Source organism: Patella vulgata, chromosome 1 (assembly GCF_932274485.2).
Source record: "Patella vulgata chromosome 1, xgPatVulg1.2, whole genome shotgun sequence".
Taxonomy (NCBI): domain Eukaryota; kingdom Metazoa; phylum Mollusca; class Gastropoda; family Patellidae; genus Patella; species Patella vulgata.
This window is the reverse complement of record NC_065879.2, coordinates 26747948-26766268: the sequence shown is the minus strand read 5'-3', so window position 1 is coordinate 26766268 and position 18321 is coordinate 26747948. Positions and strand designations below refer to the sequence as shown.

Here is an 18321-nt window from a genome sequence, read left to right as displayed (position 1 = left end):
AATGATCCAATGTTAATTATAAACAAGAATTGCATGTTATCAGACTGACTTACTTATAACCTGTGGGTGTATAAAAATAAGTATGACTGATTCTTGTCAGTCATTTACTACCTTTACAACGTAATGCATATTGTATTACTGTTGTTCCTAACAGACAAATTTTCAAGTTTAAAAAATTGTTTGTTTTAAATTAATGAATGGCAGCAACAGTTCTGCTTTTATTCCAGAACCTGAAACTACTGATGTTTTATGCTTGGCCTTGTAAATATCATCAATGAGTTTAGCAGATGGAGTTCCAGTACCAGAAGTGAACCAGTGTCAGTGAAAAGAAAAGCTGCTGACTATAGAGAATGGAATGATGTACAATGTAGGGTTTAACGTCTTGTCAACAAAATACTTCACTCATTTTGAAACTAACACATGGTAATTTTCATTTCAATGATTACTACATGTGTAATGCAAGGGTGGTGAATTTTGTCCAGGCAGTAGCTTTTCAGCCCACTCTTCGTCAGATGCCAACTGTCAAGGGTTCTTTAACGTGCAATAAACTCTGTACACCAGTGGACTTTACTTTTTTTACCCATCCAAACAAATAAGCACACATTCCTTGTGAAGATTATTTTAGGCTAAAGTGGGAATTTGAACCTGGGGCATTTTAATCTTGGGGCCAGTTATTTACTCCTTGACCACACTGTTCCCCCTTAATAGAAAGAGCACTGTAGGCATATAATTTCTGCAGAAAACATCTTAGCTTATTCAAAATCACTTATGTCAACTATTTTCTAATATAATCTATTGTATACTTAGTATTAGTAATAACTTTAAAATGTTCAGGAAATAATAATTTTTAAAACAGAACCATCCATAATTTTCATGTATATGTACACTCATAAAAATGCTATTTCCTAGTATTGTATCTTTTTAAGGACAGTCAAAGAATTTCCCAGACATTTCTCTAATATTATGCACCTCATACACCCACATAGTTCCCAGACTCTGCCATGTGAACATGGCATGTCTGATGTCTGTTGATAGTGGGTGGAGCTCTATTTGACTCATAATGAAACAGCTCTGTAAAATTTCCTGAGTTTTTCAAAAAGAAACTCTTATAATATCGGCAAAAGGTTAGCGTTACGTTTAATTCTAGAGGCACAGGTTCTATTACGATTTTTTCTTGTCCATTACATCATGTTTTTTTTTTATTGTTTCAACATATGGGGATATTTTTTCTTTTTTTTAAAAAAAAAGAAGCACTGTATGTGTACATGCAAGTCATTAAGACACTATATATATGGGGCAATGATCGCGTCCCTGGAAGTTGCATAATAAACAATCGCGTCATGTTTGCAATTAGCACTTATCTCCCCGTCTGCAAGTTATTCACATATTCATAGTTTACAAGCACTTAATGCATAATGTCTGATTCACAGTCAACTCCACACCGGACTTAGAATATTTTGTAAAAAGCGCTTCCTTGATACTTGAAACCTACATGTACACTGATTTTTTCAACCTGAAAGTTCATGACATGCATTGTAGATTTACAGTACACTCAATATCTCTAAGTTGTGAGTGACGCTCTCAATATTCAGACAAACTTTCCAATTAAACATCTTTTAGTTATTAACATAAATAGTTAAACTTTTAAAATTCTTTCTGGTCATAATAGATATTAGAATAACAACATCGCATGAAAATATAGAATTTTGTAAGTGTTCATCTATTTTCTTATCAGGCAATGATTAATTGGTTTGGAACTTAAATACACCAAAGAAATTTTAGATTGAGTTGCATTCCCATTGTTAGGTGTAGAATGAAAATGTATTGTAAGATGAAAGTTATCAAGTACACCTACATATACATGTACATGTATGTGTCTTTAATAAAGATTTCACGTTTTACTCCCATGTTAGACATCAGCTTCTTATTAAAAATCTAGAGTCTACATATACATGTACAACACAGGTTTTGGCAATATACAGTCAGAAAAAGACTATCTTAGGTTATTTGGGAATTGTCTTTAATAGTTATTGCAATCAACCATTTAACTCAGATATTTCATAACATTTATAAGCATTTCAACTTATAACTCAAAGAAAGTCTGATTTTAATAATGGTCTATGGCACTGGCATACTGGCTACAGTAGCAAGGACGCATTGACAGCAGTCTGATTACCTTTGATGCAGTGCCAGTAGAAATCTTTCTAAAAATCTTTAAGATATTGGAATAGGACTGTATAAAGATTACTTACTCTGTATCCCTTTGATCCTAATCTTCCTTCCTTGCCATAATCTCCTTTGAATCCCCTGGGTCCTTGAGGTCCCTCGGGTCCAGGAAATCCAGGTAGGCCTTCAGGTCCTCTTAAACCAGGTAAACCTCCTTCTCCCTACAAATTTCATAAATAAAATTATCAGTTATTATCAGTTATGCATCTTTGACAATTACATGTAGTTAAATTTAATTAATTTGAGCTTGGTATATTATCTATATTCCACCGAGATATGGTATAGTACACATATTACATTAATTGCTTGTTTAAAACTTGATCAAAGCAAGCACAGTTGACATGCCATAAGTGTTTAGAAATGACTTACCGTGGGTCCTTTCTGGCCTTTGCATATACATTGTGATGTTGTACATCCTGGACATGCCTACAATAATAAATATAATCCTATGTACAATATTATGTAATTCATCATAGATATATTTGTTTGTGTATTTCAATAATCTACCTGAAGCAATGTGACCTTCAAACTCTGATCTCAAGAATCTATCACTATTTAGTAAATTAAGATGTTCACTACCACACCTATTTATCACTATCACACTTCTTTATCACTACCACATCTCTTTATTATTTACTTTCAGATTAAAGGCACAATAAGCTAGATCATTCATATGTATCTTAAAAGACATAAATAAGTAGGCCTACTTTATTAAAATAAAGATTGTTATTATATAACTAAGCACATTCAAGTTTTAAAACCAAAAACTTCCATGAAAAATGGGCGGGCTTGTACGAAAACATTTCAGGAATATTATTACTTTATTCATGTAAGACATAATATTAAGATGCGGCAGCGAATCAGTACAAAATAATGTTAGCTTTAAATGGCCATAAGTAATACATGAATGATTTGAAATTTTTTAGGATGAAATTATTTTTAAATAAGATAAGATTTATTGCATCAAACTGTCCAGTAAGAACAGTATCCATACAATGTACATGCACACAGTTTAGGTCATGTATGTTGAGTCTGTTCATTTTACAATGTGTGGAACATTTTATGTCGACCCTGTGCTGTGCTGGCCTATGTGTTGTTCTGATTTTTCATATTTAGGTTACAAATGCAACTTATTTGTATGTCTATTTATATATATTTTAGTAAATGTAAAAACTACAATTGCATTCCGGCTCCTACTGGTCACAAACATAAACTCCTCTGACATTTTCAGTAGCCACTTGCTGCTTGTGGGGTAATTAATTTAAAAAAACCAAACATGACCTATGGTAAGAGAGGCACTGGCAGTGTGGATTTTAAAACCAAGGTATGTTAGTCTGTTCAGGTACATGTATAAACTAATGGAATGGAGTTTTTGAAACAACTGTTAGGCATCATGCTCCACCTTGACCTGCTCCAACCTTTTTTTTTTATTATGAAATTCCACCAAAACAGGGCCTACATGTATCTATATTCAAAGACCATAAAACAATAATTCGAATATTCACAAAATGGTAAAATCTGCTTTTCAAAAAACATATTAATCAAAATCCAGACAAATTTTAGCAACTTCAATTTCCACCACCATCCCTGGCAGAAGGCATTCGCGTTCATAGACTAACCGCTAGCCTAAAATAATGAATGCTCCCTGATCGTTCAGAATCGCGGTTAACGATGAAGCCAATATACATGCAGGCCTACATTAAATTCCTACATACACCTTTGATTTTACATTTCATTCTACTCTCGCCACAACGGCGGTATATCTTATTATTTCCCTGTCAAATAAAACTTATATCTTAATTAATATCTTAAATTAACCCTTAAAATATTTGGAAATATCTGCTAAATCCCTTATGCGAAATTGAAGTGATTAAAGACTATCCATATAATTTAAAAACGGTCCATGCGCAAAAATAACATTCTTGTACATGTAAATCTAACGTACTTGTATTCTTTTATAAATTTGGATGGAAATCAATATTTTAAACCGTAAATTATAAACGAATATTTGTCAAATAATCTGCCACAAAATATATCTTTAAACTAATTATTTTAACGTAGCCTAGGTCTAAAGATTTTTTTCCTATATAAAACTCGTTTTTATTTTATTTTTGGTGTATGAAAAGAATGTTCAATTTAACATAAAAATAATATAATTTCTTTTATTTTTCTGTAAATACTTGCTGTTCATCTCAGTTTTCTTGCGGGAAGGGCACCAATTCCTCTTACAGCGCGTATACAGAACTTGTGGCATTAAAAGTTCTATGAAAGTTTTTGATGCTTCAAGCTCAACCAAAATAGTTCCATCGCAAAAGAACGTTAGAAAAATTAATATTTGTTAAAAAGAGAGAGTTGTGTCTATGAGAAAATACTTACGGCTCCTGATGCTGGATTCAAGTATTCCGATATGAAGATCACTAATATTACGGCCAATTGGTATTGGCTCTTCCCCCGCGGCTTCATGCCGTTACAAATAAATTAGGTAAAGGTTTTTTAAAACGGCTATCTTTCTTGTCAACACTATCACCACATATTCCTGAGGAAAAGTTAAAGTTTTGCTTCGTTCTAACCTACTAGATGGTACCTAACAAGAACCATCCACCATCTTGTTTTAGAGATTTCGAAGCACGAGCACTTTGCCTATAGTTCCAAGTTCCACAGCAGACGGTAAAACAAAGGTACTATTTTCCAACCGAGAAATATGTGGGTCGAGGAAAAACTCACCCAGAAAATATTTCGTCGGAAGGAAAATCTAAGATATTTCCTGCAATTCAAACTTTCTAAATTCAAGTTAAGGAATTCGGTTCAATTTCCAATATAAAAATATATTTCAGATGAACTAACTTTCTTCAGCGGAAGCTTAGTTCCGCCCTGAAGTAGTTCTCCGTCCCACGTGCATACTAAATTTGACAGAACACGTGTCAATCAATATGGTTTTTGCGGGTAAATGGTGGCTGAACTTCCAATTCTGTCTTTCAGTTTTATATATTTAAAAAATAATCTAGGAGTGTTCTAAGATTACTTATTTCAGAAAATAGGCTGTCTTTTCCACCGAGTCCCAATAAATTAATGGTTTAATCACACAAAATCCACACAAATGGTTTCAATTAAACTTATCAATGATGTTGTCTTACGACAAGCGGGAAGACGATTGCCACCTCAAAAGGAAATACTGCATCTGTAGTGTTTGCGCAAACAATGACCCCTTGTTAAGACAACGGGCCAATTAATAAATAATGGTTGTATATAAAGCAAAGATTATGCCTGGGATTAAAATTAAAATTGGGTGTTTATCTTAGGAATGCGCTGTGTAGTTATTTCCCCAATATACAGGAACTGAGTAATGTGAAATTCTCTATACTCTTTGATTGGCGTGGGAGAAGAACTACGCTCCGCCCACCATTCCAAATCTTGGTGTAAGGTCTACAGATTCTTACCCATGGTGAGAGGAGAATCCTGCGAAAGAACTGAGCGATGAACGCTTTGTGAATCCTTGTAATTTATTTAGACTCAGAAAAGGGATTTTCCATAATTGCTAGGGACTATCCTAGCAGGGAAAGTTACGGTTGGAGTTTTGACTCGCCGTTTTATTTTGTTAGATGAGTTTTAGTGATTTTAATACTGGCAATTTGGCCAGCGAACAGTGCTCTAAGAAGAACTGTAGTCAAAAGTGTTTACGATCGACTTCCAAGTCGCGAACCATGCCCGCATGGTAAGTACAAATTTCTATATTTTTCTAATCTGAGGATGGGCAAAATTGATGATTTATCATGTAAAATACATTTTACAATAATTTCGTATCTCTAACTTTCCTTATTTGTTAAAATTTCAGGTTAATTCTTAGTGTATTTGTGATTCTTGCTTCGAGTTTATCACAGAGCGCATATGCGGTGAGTAAATGGCATGTTTTATAGAATAAGTATAACTCGACGAATTATTCCCCAAATAACATTCAAAACTGGAATGTCCATTTCCCGCTAACTAGTATCGATATTGATAATATACCGGGAATCAATATCTCCTGTTAAACTTCAAGTATCCCGTCTAAGTTAGTCCTGTAATGTACCCCACTGTAAAGTGCAGTTTTATTGCCGTTTCGATACAGAGTATATTTTTTTTTATTTATACCGTGCATTATAAACAGTAATTAATAGTAAATAAGATATATCTCATCGAATGTAATGTACGCCGGCAATGGCCGAAACAGTAAAACAGTAGCAGCGAATTAGGGAGCAGTCATTGTTTATAGCTGAGCCGCACGTTCATAATACCGTTGGAACGCGGAGTCTACTGTGGATGTCATGAATGTCACTTGCATGTTTTTTAACTTGTAAAATCATTTTATATTATTGATTTTTTGGTGTGGTTTAGCATGCTTATATTATGATCATGGTTTCTTTTGGCATCCATTACACAGTTGCAATACATAAATACAACAAAGTGGTTTTGCTGTGGACTTCTCAAATAACTGATAAGTGGTGTCACATGTTCTATTATATCCACCATGGAAAGTACTGTAAAAAGTGATGTACTTGTATGGGTGACAATAATTGCTCTGGGTCCATTAATCAGTTTGGTACATGTACTTGTTTGTCCTGTTTTCATGGGCCATGCAAATAATTAGAAGGTTATACAGGTACAGAAACTAAGAATAATATTAATTTCTTAAATCACTTAAGTTAACTGTGGAGAATTACTTTTAAAGATACTTTTACATGCATAGTTCCCTTCAATGGTAAAACTTTAACTCCAAATATACAACACACAAAAAGACATACTTATGGAAAAACAGCTACTTATTTATTTGGGTGACCTTTCAAAGAGCATTCTCTCAATGTTATCAAGCTAATACAATATACAATTAGACATTTATTGACATGCCAGGCCCATATTCAACTTTCTAGAACTTTGGATGGTTTTGATTTTCAACAGATTAGAATACAATTGGCAGTTAATGATTTAATTTAAAAATGAATAACTGAGACTTTGTTTATTATTGTAACAATGGTAGCAATGACAATTAAGACTATAAGTCTGCCCAGAATTAAGTAATTTGACTAAAATTTTCAACATATTCCCTTTTCATTATCTAGTTTTTAACTATTATAGCGAGAACTGTCAGCTCTTTATCTAAATCTTCCATAATGCATTTTTAATGAAATGAAGAAACATTAAATTCAACAGTTTCCCTTAATTCAAGAATCGTGGTCCTTGCTCACTCTGTAGAACCTTGTGAACACTTTTCATGCAAAAGACACCATCTGATCTATTTGAAATTTATGATTCTATTATTGCATTGAATAAAAATTACAAAAAATTATGATACTTATTTAGAGTTATTGTACTTGATTATATCCTAGAATCATTGTTAACAACACTTGTAAATGTGGCCATTACCTACAAACCATCTTTCAGTCTCTTTCTAGGATAAAACAGATGTTTCCAGCCATCAGTGAGAAATCATAGCTACATGTATGTCACTGATAGCAACCTCACAATATTGTGCAAATATATGATATGCAAAAAAGAATGTCACAAACCGTTTTAAAACAAATTATACTTTGCTGTGAAAAAGTGTGAATAAAGGCCTCCCATACTTGGTGCCCCCCCCCCCCCCTCCTCTAAACACACACTTTTTTTTTTAAAATCCTGTATCTGCCCTAGATGTGCATGTTATTTCACCATTTTGTTTGTTCACCGTAATTTATATCCAAATTTTGTAATAAAATACACCATAATTCAAGAACCACGCCTCTTTAACTTACAAATTGTCCATGATTCTGAACAGTGTCATTTATTTTAAGAAAAACGTAAAAGGTCCAACTTTTTTAATAGAACATATTACATTACAACAAACATTATAAAAGTTATGCCAATTTGATAGATTGATGTTGGAACTACAAAATGTATGTTAACAGGTTGGGTTTCTTTAACATTGAATCTTGTAGGTAAAAAGCCAGCTGCAAATTAGATAGGTATGTTCAACCAGACTCTTGTTTTGATTGTTAAATTGTGAAGGTTATAAAATTGAAAAAACTAGATGCAAACTGTGGTAGATTATTGTTAGACAATTTGGTTTTTTTATGTGCAAAAGATTCTATTGATGTGACACAGAAACACATTTACTTTTACCCGAATTTTGAAGGATTATTAAGAGACTGAATAATCAAGACTACAGAAGAGAACACCATGACTCCATACATATATAACAATCTCATCACCATGGCTTTTGATGTTAGGTATAGGATATATGCTGAATCAACAAGTCTGCTAGAATTCAAGCGATAAACACAATCTAATATTTCGTTTTCCATCAAAGTAAACTTTGTTCTATTTTATGTAGTTCTATACATATACATGTACTTACATATATCTGGGTCTTTTTCTACATATTAATAATAACCTTGTTTGGCTTTTGAAGATTGTCTTGTAATGTGGTTTTACTTATTCGACTTGATTCCTTATATTTATGTACCAGGGAGTGGTCAGTTCACAGACATGGAAGGCTCCAAAAAGGATCCTGGACAGTTAACGTTCAGTTGCTATTTCGTAGTGGGAACCAGGGGGTCCAGGGCTCAACCCTCCAGGATTTTCTAGTCTGGTTCCAGTGGTGCAGGACAGAGCGCCTGGCAACGAATAACATCTAGTTTTTCCAATGGGACAATTGTAAAATTGGCAACCGTTTCAAATTAAAATAAGAGTAGGCCATAATTCTGCTGCCTGGAAAATTTTTACCTCATAACAGATGGCTTGGTATATTCCCGTCTTCAATAGCCCAGTTTACGCAGAAAAGTTATACATTAAACCTCATTTTGTTTCATTTATTTCTTACATGTAGTGTGTCAAATAAAAAAGAAACCCTGTTGACATAAGGTACATTATTGTTTGTGTTTTCTGGTTTCACCCTGCATGAATCTCAGTGCACGGCCTTCTTCTGGGACAATTTAACTGTATTTATAGTGAATGTGGTCAGTTTTATTTCATCAATTAACTTGCTTGTATGGGTTTTTAAAAGATGGAGAAAATACATAGGTTTTGGCAGGTTATCCTACTTTTGTCACCTTCAAGTCTGAGCTTGACTTGCACAGATAACAGTACTTATGCTCTACTGAGTGTGTTAAGACTACTCAGGCCACCCAAACCCTCCAATCAAAATAAACTATTAAGGATAGACCCGTCAAACTAGAACTAAAAACAGTGATTGGAACTTTAACTCTCTGTCAATGAAAAGAGGGAATCTTACATATATTTTCTTAAGATACTGAGATATGGGTCTTAGGATTTCACAAACTTAAAGAAATGGTAAAATTCAGATTTAGTGTGAAGAACATTTTAATGATTTGCTGTTCAAGGCTAAGATTACATAATATATTTAGTAAAATTATCAATCAGTATACTAAGCAAAAAAAACCCAAATGAAACAAATGTTACTGGGATATTAAAGATACATTATGGGAGATTTTTATAGAGAGTTGGCCATTCTTGCTATAACATTTCAAAAGTAGATGATGAAAGAAGAATATATTGAAAAATTCAGTCAAATTACTTTATTCTGAACATAGTTATCATCGTTGTAATATTTGCCTAGAAATGGTAGCGAATTGTGTCTTCACCTTCGCTGATCGTTTGATTGACATATCTCGATTATCAAGTAAAGTTTTCAAAGGCATACCGAAACGCTTTACAGCGGCCTCGCTAAGTACACTCTATCATTTAGCCTCGATCTAACTGACATATTTTCATCAGGTTACCCCTTATTTGATTTAATCAATTAGTGAAATCCTATTTAAATCCGAGCTGTAGCCGAGCCATCCGTGGGTCTACAGAGTTGATTTTGGTCTTGTTGTTTAAATAAAGATCTAATTTATAATTTCTATAACATCTGAAGCCTAAATTAAGACTTGCAATAATCAGATTTAGCTCTTGCATAATGCATGTTTAAGAGAAACCTTAACTGTCATACATTCATGAAATAATAAATGGTTTCAGGTTTTCGTTACTGTAAGAGTGAACTCTGATCTCCAAACTGCTGCATAGTAACAGAATCAATAACCAAATTATAAGATATCTGCACTTATTTAGGTTCTTAAATAAATGAGCATAAAAGGGCATTTTGTTTTAGATACTGTAATGTGGCCAAAATCAATCATGGATGCTAATCAGTTTACACGTTACTTTTTAAAGATACATTGTTTGAAAGTATTTATCTGGTGGTTATTTCCCATAAAAGTATGCCAAATTTGGTTTATATGAATAGTATAGACAACCAATCTTACGAACAATATGACAAATTTGGTATATATGGAAAGTATAGACACTCAATCTTACTAGAAAAATACTGGATTACCCGAAAAACACCCATGGGGCAAGCACTGGGCAAATATATCGGGGGTAACACTAACCGGCAACCCGACTGTTGTCTGCTAGCTTAGTTTGTGCTAGCTTGACGGAGGGAGCGGTTGTTATTTCTTGATCAAATGGTTAGGTGGTTTTGGGAACATTGAGGGGTGTCAACGTAAAAAAAGACTCTGCAATTAAATGACAGGAAAAGAAGTTGTCAGAAAACAGTTAAGAATTACTTAGGTCTCAATATGTATGGTAAATGTGTACAGTAAGTAATGATAAATGCATTCTAAAAATGGACCCTCCCACAATAAAGCTAATGTGACAGACATTGCATCTAACAACAGTTTATTTATAGTTATAGGTATCTCCAGAGAATTCAAAGTTTTAAGAGGGAATTAAAGCAAATTTTTGATAGATTGATTAGTTTGAATATGTTTTTAGTCCAAATATATCATCAAATCACACAGTTTGTATGTTGGAAAATATCTTTAAAGCCTGTTTTAAGCAATCTGCGTGCATAATGTATACATATCATTTTAAAAGTCTGGGATTGAAAAGTGCAGTCAGGGAAGTTATAGGTGCAGTATTTCATTATATGTACTGGTAACAGTTGCTAGGGCTGTGACCTGTTCATCACAAGTTAATTTATGCCACATGTGCTCACCTACAAATTCTATTTCTACACTCAACTTTAATGCACGATTCCACCTACAATTTCTCTAAATATTTAGTCTATGAATTTCCTAAGCAGACGATTTATCCATTTTGCAGATTTCAAGGAATTACGTTTTCACAAAAAGAATGAATAAACTCTTTCCTGTTTTGTATTTATATGAGTAATTCTGTATCTGTTGTACATGTAAGTGTAGAAGAAGTAATTACTAATATTTGGTCTTATTGGTATTTGTTTTGGAATACATGTTTACATAGTCTACTACATGATATAGACACTATGATTACATGTACATGATTTAAAACTCTTGAAACTCATTCAATTAAATGAAAGCCGAGTAAAAAAGATTCTACCATTATGAATGTGGCTCAAGTAAGTCACATTTTAATGAAGATATATAGGTTTAGTAATCCTTATAAATGTCTTGAATTTTTCATAATTCTGTTAATTATATTTCAAAAACCATAGTTCCGTTTCCGTTGCTAGGAATGAAAAAAAGATTGAAGAAAGGGATGATATATACATATATTTTACATACTAGTTTATCAAATGGTATAGTAGGCTATATAATGCGTGAGTAAGTGATGTATTATATTTCTATAAGAAAAAATCGCTAAATTAAAAGATGCAAGAATGCAATTAATCATTGTGAAGGAAAGGCCCCCATGCAACCATAATCCGGTTCTACATTTGTACATTAGATTCAGTCTTACATTCTTCAGCTAGGCAAATAACACTGTGGGAAAATATATTTAGCTTCGCTTCTTTAAAGATATGACTTAGTGAAAGGTGTCGGCTATGATTCAGATGATAAAAGTTGGGAAGAAAATTTGGCATAATTCCATTAGGTTCTATATTGAGGTTGACTATTTATCTTCTATTTAGCCCTGCCTCTTGGTTCTTTCTTTTATCTGTACTGTATATTAAGAAGAATCCACCTCTGTTTTTCTCTTTAAATCAACTCTATCTTTATTCACTCAAACTCTAGGTTAAGAGGACTGGGGATGACCTTTGAGCCTCCAGATTTGTAAGAAGGGCCTCCTGAATGAGATATAATCAGTTTATATTGAGATAGGAGTGGGTAGTCTGCCTGCAATAATACTTAAATATTTATTTCATTGCTAAACCATTTTCTTTTCCTGGTTATTTACTCATTAAATGATTTTCTGTAGATGTAATTTCTGCAAAGGTCAACCACCTTGCTATGCAATAAAATGTTATACATATATCAAACTGGACAGCTGATTTAACATCTATTTTCAGTTTTTGATTACCCAGCATTATTCAAATTTTACTATTAGATATCTACATGTACATGTAGTAACCCTAATATCTCCATGGTGCGACTGAGGTGTTTGTTCAATCTCAATAGTTTGACTGAGGTGTTTTGTTAAATCTCCATGGTAAGACTGAAGTGGTGTCATTGCAGCCATTTTGGAATCAAAGTCTGTCAATCCGTAATATCATATTGTAGACAGTCGGTGAAAAGTGCCTGGCTGCCGATTTAAAGATGTTAAGCTACTGTAACAAAAACCTGAAAAATTCATCGGTCCACATATTTAAATTCTGATTATAAGGTTGGTGTGGGGTTGGGGGGGGGGGGGGACTCTGGAGTTCAGGGGACACTAGAGAAAAGAGGACTTTCTGCATTAACCCTATTGTAGGCTGCAGTAGATGTATTACTACTACCAGGTATAAGTAATTTAGTAGGCTAGTGGTCAGTACCTATTGTAGGTTTCCTGTTTAATATAAGAACACTAGAACACAGTTCTTGGCCAGCTGTAAGCACGTTAACAGATGACCTGTACACAATAAAAGGAAATACTCTGTATATTTATTCAAGGCATATAATACTACACTATGTAGGTATGGTTGACTTGTGTGCCTATTATAAATCATGCAGAAATGTGCATAGATGGTGGCTGACAAGTGATAGTGTAGATGGTATCACTATATTAACCCTTTAGCGCTTGGTACATGTAAATATTTGGCAGGCTAATTGCTAAATGGTTAAGAATGAACCCGACATGTCCCTAAGAGTTCATGTCATTAATATGCCTTTACTGGGAAAATTCCACACGATTTTCCAACATATTTTGCGCAAGCAGGGCCTGGAAAAAAATCCCCATGTAGTTAATATGATAGGACGAAAAACTGAGGTCTCATATACGGTGTAAGAGTAGGTTGTAGGCAAAATTTCCTCATAGCACACAGCATGGTTTATGCACATCTTCATTAGCTTGGTTGGCCTAAACAAGTAAGAATAAGTACTGTTATCAAAGATTTGGATAATTTTCAGAAGATATTTCTAGAAGTATCTTATGTGCATGTATATGGATAACTTGTTTATCAACAGTATTGAAATGTACATGTACTGATAGACCTTATTAATTGTGTGTGTTGAGAAAATGCTTTCATTTGGCAAGTAAACTTGTCTGTACTTTAAGCACTTCAAGACATGTTGAGGATCACTTTTACTTTAGGTTTCTTTTAAAGAGATAATCTTACCTTTGCCCTACATAGAACTGCTGATTTATCAACAATTTTATTTTGATTGGATTGGATTTGACTATCCAGTAGATATATAATATTTGGCATTATAGAAGTTTCTAGTGTTTAATGACCCTGGATGAAATTAACAATGCCACTTACTCTGTGGCACATTTGCTGAAAGATGTTCACTGTACATTTTCTAATAACCATATCCCTGGAGACTGATCAGAAGAATCTGTTCAATTAAATTAAAAGTAATATTAAAAGAAAGGCTGACTGAAAGTCCAGTCTTGAAAAAGCCTACTTTTGCATACAACATTTGAAAAGAAATAAACCATCTCTAAAGTCTTCATCTGGTTAGGTATGCTTCTCAAAATTACTGTTGCCAGGATTTTTAATACCTCTTTGTGCTGTGTCTGTTTTAGTTCAGACCCCACCCACTCATCCTTGTTTTTTTTATTGTCCAATGATATACAGATGTTGTATTAAGTAGGGTGAGACTTGGATTTCATCATAAGGACCACAAAGATGTCTGGTTGTTCATTCCTCGTCTTACTCATAATTTTTACTCCTACAATAACCTTACCCTGGAAAACATAATATGCTTTTGCAGTTAACTCTTAAGAACAATTGCTTCATTGTTACAATATGACCGATCACATTCCATCAACAGTTGTGCAAAATATGTAACAACACAAACCATATCAGTCTTGAACTGTTCTCAAAATATGGCTTGATCCAAAATTGGAATTTATTTTGAAAGGCCTTACTCCTTGACTTTTGCCCTTAATGTTTATATTGTCTGTACACTGTTGTATACATTGGTTATCCTCATACAATAGATTACTAAAGGAAAAAATTGGCTTTGGAAGATATTAGACCCTTTTTTATACACCCACATTTTCATATCTTATATTGTCTTCGCCCCTGTCCGTCCGGACGTCACAATTTGTGTGCCCACCCTCTGCAGGTCACAATTTTGACGAAATATGAAATATAGGTTTATCTCCAAAGGATCTAGGTTCCTCTTGATATTGACATGTTTATCGGAATGTAACTTCCTGGATTATGGCTCCTGATTGTCCAGAAAATCACATTTTTAGCTTGTGGACCACTAGAGGTCACAATTTTTATCTGCTTTTGATGAAATTTGAAATGTATGTTTATAACCCAAAGATCTCGGTTCCTTGCAATAGTGGATAATGGCCACTGATTGAACGAAAAATCACGTTTTTAGCATGTGGACCCTCACTTTTTATCCGATTTCCACCCTAATGATGGTTGAGTTCGAAATTCATGAAGGAAATACATGTAGTGTAAAAGGTTGTGGATCCTCTAGAAGTCACAATTTTTATCCGATTTTGATGAAACTTAAAATGTATGTTTATAACCCAAAGATCTTAGTTTCTGTCAATATGTGCGCGCATATCAGACTGTAATTTCCTGGTTTATTTTTTTAGCTCGTTTTCTGTCTATCTCTTATGAAATGTGGGTGCATCTTGCATGGCAACCACTGTTTAAAAAGATTTCTGAAAGTGTTCGTTATTTTATGATATGGTACCCTATTCAAAAATTGTACAAAGGATAAATCTCTCATTTGTGACCAGGAACTTAGTCCTTCAGTTTGATTTGACCAGTAGCAAAACAATTTTGACATGACCAGTAGTAGCAGACAATTTTGATTTGACCCATCCCAGACAATTTTGATATGGTTAGTAGCAGATATTTTTTATGTGACCAGTAGCAGACAAATTGTAATTAAGGAGATTTTAATTTGTGTTATGTTGATATTTACATAATGTCAATGTGTCAGCAAATGTTAACATTTACAAGTTAAATAAACAATTATCATGGTGTCTTATCTGTAGTTGTATTAGTTTAAAGATAAGCTTCTGTCAACTATATCAATATCTATGATTACAACCATTGGTAGGGGGCAAATAATTATGAATAATTGTAAAACATGTAATTAAAAAAATGTTTTTGATTATTTGAAAAAAAACACGTAAATGTGGCAATGTTATTCATTTTGTTTACTTGTCATGTAATTTAATTTCTATGTTGACGGTTACTCAAGCATGAAGTGCCCCCTACTCTAAGTCTAAATGTGGCCCTACTCAGAGTGTGGTTGACAAATTACCAAATGCATCTTGTGTTATTCAAATTTATTCATTGAAAATATTTTGAGTACATGTACAGGTCTGATTATTTATTTGTACCCCATACCTTGTCTAATCGTCAGTCACACTTTCTTCTTTCTTCACTTATTGTAAATCAGCTGTTGATAACTGCAACATGACAATTCTGGATGAAAAACACAGGGTTGTTCTTGGAGTGAACTATATCTGCCAGTTGCCACATCTGTTCAATAATTGGTCATATATTTTAGATGGATAAATCTTTCTTATCAATTAATAGCAGGTAATTGGGCATATCATGTTGACCATACATTTTAACTTTTACCTACCTGCAGAGATAGAGAAAAAAGACTGGATAATGAGTGACCAAGAATTGTGTTTAATTCAGACTAGCAAGGCTGAATATTCTTCTCAATAGTAAGAGGTTCAGATTGTAGGAATACAAAACTGCAATTGTCTGAATAACACTCTCTTTAAGACAGACAAAATATTAGATGTTTCTGGCTTAAAGTATTTGATCAATTTTAAATAAAGAGTTATAATTATGAAAACTAAGTTATTTTGCAAGTGTTGTTTGTGAAATATGTAACAATTGCAAAAAATAGGACTGATACAGATATATGTACATGTTAATGCCATTATCAAATTCCTGAAATTAAATCATCTGTGTAGACCTATATATGCCACATTATTATACACATATATGCAGTTTGCAACAACAAGAACTGTTGAGAAACTCTATTATATTAATACATCAAACTTGCTTGTTTATAAAGAACATTCCTTTCATATTTTTGACCTCTCTATTTTCACAGCACAATTAAAAATTCATAATAAAATTTTCTGCACTCAAGTTATTACATGTAGCACTGGCTACATATACATGTAATTAACTCATATCAGCCCCATTTATAGTATAAAAATGAAACTTTATTCAGTCCAGACCAGTAGCCTTGATCTGATTTATTTATTTTTTTAAATTGTAATTCTATGGCATGTAGACTGACTAACTGGCCAATATGCCCGAAATGAGAGCTCTGGTTCCAAACATAACCTTGTCAAACTCTAGTAGTGTTAATGGTTACAAATTTCGGATTTATATTGGCACCAGATCGGGAACGGATTGGTCTCTTCAGAATTAACAATCTTATAAGTTTTTTTTACGCCCACATGGAAATGTGGAAGTATATTTGTCGATCTGTATGAAATTTATATGCGTCATTTAAATTAATAAAAAGAAGAATCCTATTGAATTTCAGCTATTTACGTTAATTACATCTAGAGTTATTGCCCTTGTTGCACTTTGTTGAACCTTGTGATTGCTCTAATGCCAAAAGTTATCGTCTGATAATCTGATCTCTGTGAAATTTATATGCATTACTTAAATTAGTAAAATGAAGAAGCCTAGAGAATTTCAGCAATTTCCATTACATTACTTCTAGAGTTATGGCCCTTGTTGAACCTTGTGAACACCAAAAGTTATCATCCGATCTGTATGACATTTATATTTAAATTAGTAAAAAGAAGAATCCTATTGAATTTCAGCAATTTCCGTTTATTACTTCAGAGTTATGACCCCAGTTTCACTTTGTTGCACCTTGTGAATGCTCTAACATCAAAAGTTATCTGCCGATCTGTATGAAATTTATATGCATCATTTAGATTAGAGAAACGATGAAGCCTATTGAATTTCAACAATTACTTCTAGGGTTTTGCCCTTGTTACACGTTGTTCCACCTTGTTAATGCACAAATGATGAAAGTTATCATCTGATGTGTATGAAACGGAGAAGTCTGTTGAATTTCAGTAAATTCTATCAATTACTTCTAGAGTTATGGCCCATGTTTTAATTTGTGAACCTTGTAAAAGTATGAATGACGATTTAGCGGCTGTGGGCGTATGTTTTGTTGCCTGGCAACTATCTTTATTTGTTGAAATCATCTTTTAAAGAAGAATCCAGGTTACTTTCTTTGGCCCACCTACTACACATACATGTATTATTCATGTATAAAGATATATGCATGATTTTCGTCTTTCAAATTTAGTATTTTTCAAACAAACGAACGTGGAAATGTAGAAATGATTGGTGTCACACCATTCAATGTTCATTTGCCTTTCTAACAATGATAAAAATTCTCCTGAATTGGTTTAAACATATTACATTTGGAGAACAAAAAAATAGCTTCTATTTCCTTCATTTATACTCTCAGATTAAGTATATTGGAAGAAATCTAATAGTATATCTAATTTTGAAAAATCTTAATTTTTGTCTCTTCCTGTTTTTTTATTGTAAGTCGTATTATCTTTATATTCTACAAATTATATCAATCATCCCAAACATGAGACCAACAGACACAAAACCGCCTACAAATCACAAAACTATAGTGAAATACATAAAATATTGGCTCATATACTTCCAAATCACAGAGAAACATGCCAGAATAT

At 33.3% G+C, this 18321-nt stretch overlaps 2 protein-coding genes across 2 annotated transcripts in view; one reads left to right on the top strand and one right to left on the bottom strand.

Moving 5' to 3' along the window:
• The window catches only part of LOC126829989 (collagen alpha-1(IV) chain), a 37224-nt gene extending 32336 nt beyond the window's left edge, over positions 1-4888 (bottom strand). Inside the window, exons 1-3 of the mRNA XM_050560193.2 lie at positions 4603-4888; positions 2596-2652; positions 2253-2387 (exon numbers count right to left, since the gene is read on the bottom strand). Of these exons, the coding sequence (XP_050416150.1) occupies positions 2253-2387; positions 2596-2652; positions 4603-4689 (279 nt within the window). The 5' untranslated portion in view covers positions 4690-4888. The remainder of the gene's footprint in view (positions 1-2252; positions 2388-2595; positions 2653-4602) is intronic.
• Positions 4889-5658: 770 nt separating this feature from the next.
• LOC126811400 (collagen alpha-2(IV) chain) overlaps positions 5659-18321 on the top strand; it is a 54772-nt gene continuing 42109 nt past the window's right edge. Inside the window, exons 1-2 of the mRNA XM_056102307.1 lie at positions 5659-5938; positions 6059-6116. Coding sequence (XP_055958282.1) covers positions 5826-5938; positions 6059-6116 — 171 coding nt within the window. The 5' untranslated portion in view covers positions 5659-5825. The remainder of the gene's footprint in view (positions 5939-6058; positions 6117-18321) is intronic.